Source organism: Arachis duranensis, chromosome 1 (assembly GCF_000817695.3).
Source record: "Arachis duranensis cultivar V14167 chromosome 1, aradu.V14167.gnm2.J7QH, whole genome shotgun sequence".
NCBI classification, from domain to species: Eukaryota; Viridiplantae; Streptophyta; class Magnoliopsida; order Fabales; family Fabaceae; genus Arachis; species Arachis duranensis.
The window spans coordinates 100,867,514-100,873,113 of record NC_029772.3 but is presented as its reverse complement, the minus strand read 5'-3'; the positions used below and the strand labels follow the sequence as shown (position 1 = coordinate 100,873,113).

Here is a 5,600-nt window from a genome sequence, read left to right as displayed (position 1 = left end):
ATAGGTAGTTAAAATCTAAATTTATCTACACATTACAATTTTCAATAAATATTATATTTTATTAATTTAAATAAAAAAAGCCTAAGTGTTTTTTCAAAGTGGCACTTAGGAAAATAATGTAACTAGCATACTTTAATTATTCCGAAACTATGTCTTTTTTTTAATGTTCAATATATGAATATAATAAACAGTTTCCTATATCAGTTTCTATTTGCATTATGAAAAATACATTAGCTTTATAAACTTGATATGACAAAAGTTAAAGATGCAAAATAGAAAACTTTGTAAACTACAGAAGCTAGTACACTTGAAGTTAATTGTTCATAACATAGAGTATAAGATCTGAGTTATATATATATAAGTATTCAGAATCGAGCATATAATTAAAACATATATACCACCTAGGTCACTAAGGGGATGTTTGCAAGTTAGAATTTTCCAGGGGAAAAGAGGGGGAGAAGGGCTTTTATTGTTAAGTGAAGTGCCCTTTTTATTGTTCAAAGCATTCCTATTTCCCTCCAAAACTCCAACTTGCACACATAACCCCCAAGGTGAATATTCATGCAGAATCATACCTTGATTCATTGCTTTAACGTGGCAATGTTCATCCAAGAGCCACTTGGACCATATGCTATTGGATCATAGCTGAACAGGAATGCACTGAACAGAAACCAATGACAAGCCACCATGTGTAAGCTTATAGCCACAAAAAGAAAAACATGTTCATGTTACTCTAGGAGTAGTACAAGTTTGGAAATAGCTTTCATTAAAGTAACCATGGCAGGTACCAGATGAAATCAGGTGGCAATCAATTTGATCAATTGATATCACATAATAATAAGATGAGGAAATTGCAAATAATAATTTGAAAGAAACTGAAAACTTGCCAAGTTTATGACTTAGGAGTAGCTAAAACCTTTTCAGCTTTCAATTTCTACTGCAGTTGCTACAAGTACCTTTAGTTTTAAGGTTTCTCCAGAAAAACTGCTACTTTAATTCTGCAGACAACTTGACTATGTTACTTTCAGTTGATATATGTGACTACTGGTAATATCCACTAATTATTTCTCTTGCAGGGTTTTCCTACTCCAGAACTAAATTACCACCCCAAGGTTGTTCACTGATAAGACATAACCTTTCAACCATTAACTAGGACTCAGCATGTAACAAGTTGTGTGTGTATGTGCGTAGGACACAGCAGTGATCATTTAATTTGCAACACATGATAGCGAGACATGCATCAACATGTAACAGATATCATAATTGGATATGCAGAAATTAAAGTTTAAGGAAACCAATGAAATATTCGCATATCACGTGAATCCATTATAGCCGCAGGACTCTCAGCATGAACCTTTCTGCAAATACAGATATATGAGGCTCACAGGTGACCTGAAATGGAAGAGTGCAAAACTCCACAAGTCTATGGAAGTGTTGTCTCATCCACATTAGAAAAGCCAGCCCTGTCCAGAGCTGCAGAGCAAGAGAAAGGTGGCAAGCAACAATATCATCTGGAGAATCTGGAAGCATCATGTATATGCCTCCTACTCAGCCCTGGAAAATGCAGGGGAAGCATTACTAATATCTCAAATGATATTGTTTCTACTTCCAACATATGGAGTTAAAAGAGACAAATAAGTATTGCACATGTCTCATTATGTTCTTTAAGACTTTAGAAAGCCTAATTGAGGAGGTCCAAAATTCATGCAAAACAATCTATCAAACTCACTTTGTATGAAAAAGAAAACATACAATAATATGTCCCATAAAGCATACCATTCATTGAGATTGCTAAATAAAAATCTTTAAAGATAATACTTAATTTAAAATTCAGAATGGTGTAATGGTTGCAGAACAAAAATTAAGATTGTAAGTGAAAAAATTGACAAGAATTACTTATTCATGAAGTTTAGCATATACATTCACATTAAACTACACCCCTAAGTAATAAAACATAAATGTAGGACATACTTCATCTTGCTTGTTACAGTTGAATGAGGCTAAAGAACAAACTGTCATGAAACTCACTGAAAAAGAAGTATAAAGTTGGATTAGAAAGTTTGTGTCATCTGAAAGGAAGACTGTTTTCAGAAGAAATCAAATTTTTTAGTTCCACTAAATGTTCATCATTTGATATGTGGAGCGAAAGACGGAGGTTTGTCATCAATGCTTCTTGTTCCCAACTTAAGGGTCCCGATGCATGTAACGCCTCTATTGTACAACGATACGCATCCAATTCTAACCTATGGATTTCTGCTGCCAATTCTTCTTGTGTAGGAGGTGAACAATTTCCTTCGTCATATTCCCTCTGGCAAACAGATTCAGCATCACTAAATGGACTATCCACATCTTCAAAAGGGCCTGCAGGTACACGAAATTGCAATTTATAGGAATTCCTGCTAGTGATACTACAACTACCAACAGAGCATGTAATGCTATCAGCATCATTTGATTCAGTGTTTTCTCCAAATGAACAACCAACAGCTCCAGTTAGTTTCCTCCGCTCAATGTCCATATCATACATCCCAATTTTTTTGTTTACAGAAGCAGGTAAACATTCTTCAATGATCACATCTCTTGGAATGCCAACACCATGTACCTTTTTGAGAGGTGTGGATGGATTACTAACCCTTACTCTGTGACATCTGTCTTCATTCTCAATTGCTCTAAACTTCGGGGGAGGCTCAGCGTATGCCTCAACTTGTGAATGGCTCCTCCGTTTCAATGTTTTGAAAGAAACAAGACGGGAGTCGAAAAAGCCTATATCTTTCTTTTCAGAGTGATAATCATTTGAAGCTGACAATTTTGTCTTTGTATTTGTCTTCTGAATTTGGGAACTAGAAATTAAACTCTGTCTTGGAATGAGTGTATTATCACGTTTTCCTTTCCTGCAGCTGGCAGAACCCTGTAGAGAAAGAAGGAAAGATAATTATTTAACCATAAAACAAGATAGAGAATTCAGAAACAATGTTAGAAAGTAAAACTCAACAGTAACTAACACGAAAAGAAAAGAGGGGAACCAAGAAACTGGCAACCTTGAAATAACAAGTTAAACAATCTAACGAAATAGCCAGTTCTCTAAAATTGGATTAGTTACTTTCTATCAAACAGAATATACTGAATAAATGCAACTTCAAAAGCCCATCAAAGTCAAAAACCAACCACATATATACAACATATGATGCTTGGCAATTGCTAAAGAAGGACAACCGAAACAAGAGATCCATAAGTGAAAATACATGTACCTTTCCAACCAAAATCCACTTGTCATCTTGCCAAGATTGTCTCACCCGGATTTCAAATTTGTTCGCTAGAAATTCCATAGAAGATCCAAGAAGCCTGACGGAAACATACTTGTTCCCCCAATCCTTCAAAACTGTAGCCATCTTCCAGGAATAGTTCCGGAAGACCTCAACAACATCACCTGGATTCCAATTCTCTGCTAGTTCAAGCTCAGGCGGACATGGCCTTATCGCCTTCCTAGATACCCGCTCCACAATCGCGTCACTAGCAGCACCGTGAAATCCATTGTACCTAACAGTGTAACTGTGGCCATTCCCACATATGATCTCAGCACAGAGCCAGGAGCCAGAAGGCACCTCAGCTTTGCTCAACACTTCCACCTTAGTTCCTTTCTTGAATCTCATAATTGCTACTATATTGCTGAAAAATTCAAACCTGAACACCTGTTGAGAAGCAAGGAAACATCTATAAACTTTTTTGCATATTCTCAGCTATTTAGGAAAAAAAATAATGAGAAGAATAATAAAAGAAACACATTGTCAACATGTAGAAGCCATATAATGATAATGATCTTAGCAATAATAAATGTATCTAATAAGCTTACCGAAGAGAAACCAGATTTTACAGGTAACAAAAATTACAAAACATTACTTTGAAACTCTTGAATTGAATTAATTTAGATCTTGACTTGTAAGACCAGGAAAAAACAAAAATTAGAGGCAATCATAAAGCATAATATTCTTTTACACAAAAATAAGTTAAATATCCCAACTTCTAGCAAGTTAATAATGTTCAAAGTATAAAACGAATACATAACAGCAAAATTTCAAAATAAAAACGCCGATACACACACATACCAATCAGTGACGACAAAGTGCTATTGATCATAACAATAACGAACGCAATTAAACAAATTCATCACTTTTCTTCAAATGCTGAACACGATCGACTGTGCTTCACGGCACTGATTCGCTGAGTTTCAAGGTTCTTTCTTTTGTTTTAGTTTTTTTTTAATATTTTCTATTTTTTTTTATAAAAAAAATTTGTTTGCTTTTTTTTATGGATTATATTCATTATGTGAAATGAATAGTACAAGGAGAAAAATAGAATAATAAAAAATCAAGCTCATTATTACTAAATCAGGTAATAATAGAAACAGAGAGAAGAATTCTGACTCTGTTTCTTCCCAAATTTCTCAGAATCCGAGCCAAAAAGACAAAAAGAAGCAACACCAACAGAAACATTGAAATTAGAAGCTCATTGACAAAATTACAGAAAATAAATAAACAAACATTAAAAAATGAAAATAAAAAAGAATAATGGAAAGTGAATTAGTATAGATTATGAGATTGAAAGGGAGGGAGCTGGAAAATCGTGAGAAGGAGGAGAAGAAGAAGAAGAAGAAAATTCACTGACCTCGTTGTTGTTGTTGTTCCGATTCAGAAGACGATCTTTCCGTCTCTCTGATTTTTCACTCTCTTCCTTCTCTTTGTTGTTGTGATTGCGGTTGTTGTAGCAATTTTTATTTTTCCCCTTTTGTTTTTATTTGAGTAATTATTTATTATTATATCATATATATCACATATAATCATATTCCTTGTGTGTGTTGTCTCTTGCTAATTTTGTTTAAATTGAAATTTGAAATTAAATTAAATTAAAAAAAGAAGAAGCATAATTTACAAAGGTGAATTATCTTTGCGGAGCTGCCAACTGCCCAAGAATAGCTTGTTGAGGTGGGAAATAACAAATAACTGTTGCATCCTTCTTATATTATTAATTTGTAAACATTCCTTGTTCCTTCTGTCTCTTCTTTTTCTTGCTTCTGTATTGCTTCAAAAATGGACATATGCATAAACTTGCTTAATCTAAAGAAAAAAAAATTAGAATAAGGAGCCACTCACATAAAGATATTTATTTTTAATAAATAAAATTTAATTTATATAATTGATTAAACTGTATTATTTTTGTCAAAGTTAAACCAAATAAATCAGTTTGACTGAAAAATCAGTAAACTAAATCTTAAACCGATCTAAATTAATAATTTTTTTATATAGTTATTTTTTATAAAAAATATTAATTTAGATCAGTTCAAGATTTAGTTTACCAAATTTTCGGTCAAACCAATTTATTTAGTCTAATTTTTACAAAAATAACACAATTTGATTGATTATATAAGTTAAATTTTAATTATTAAAAAATATCTTTAAAAAAAAGACGTTTTAAGCATCTTTACGTGAGTGGCTCTCTTAAAATAATTACCAAATAAGTCTCTAAAATTTGTAAAGGTTTAATTATTTTGTTATTCTCTATAATTTTATTAAATTTATCATTATATCTTTATATTTTTTTCAAATGAA

At 32.7% G+C, this 5,600-nt stretch overlaps 1 protein-coding gene across 6 annotated transcripts; it reads right to left on the bottom strand.

Annotated features, from left to right (window-relative positions):
* Positions 1-261: 261 nt before the first annotated feature.
* Positions 262-5,048, bottom strand: LOC107469694 (uncharacterized). Of its 6 annotated transcripts, none has more exons than XM_016089084.3 (5): positions 4,660-5,048; positions 3,246-3,686; positions 2,244-2,905; positions 1,972-2,027; positions 262-1,554 (listed from the first exon to the last, which is right to left on the bottom strand). In XM_016089084.3, the coding sequence occupies exons 2-4, from the start codon at positions 3,645-3,647 to the stop codon at positions 1,985-1,987; spliced, it is 1,107 nt and encodes a 368-aa protein (XP_015944570.1). In that variant the 5' UTR covers positions 3,648-3,686; positions 4,660-5,048; the 3' UTR covers positions 262-1,554; positions 1,972-1,984. The 6 variants fall into 6 exon arrangements, 4 of the variants coding, with proteins under 4 accessions (XP_015944570.1, XP_015944577.1, XP_052109849.1 ...); XR_008002577.1 differs by having other exon boundaries at positions 270-660; positions 1,393-1,554; positions 1,972-2,905; positions 4,660-5,046; XM_016089091.3 differs by lacking the exon at positions 1,972-2,027 and having other exon boundaries at positions 4,660-5,047.
* Positions 5,049-5,600: the final 552 nt, after the last annotated feature.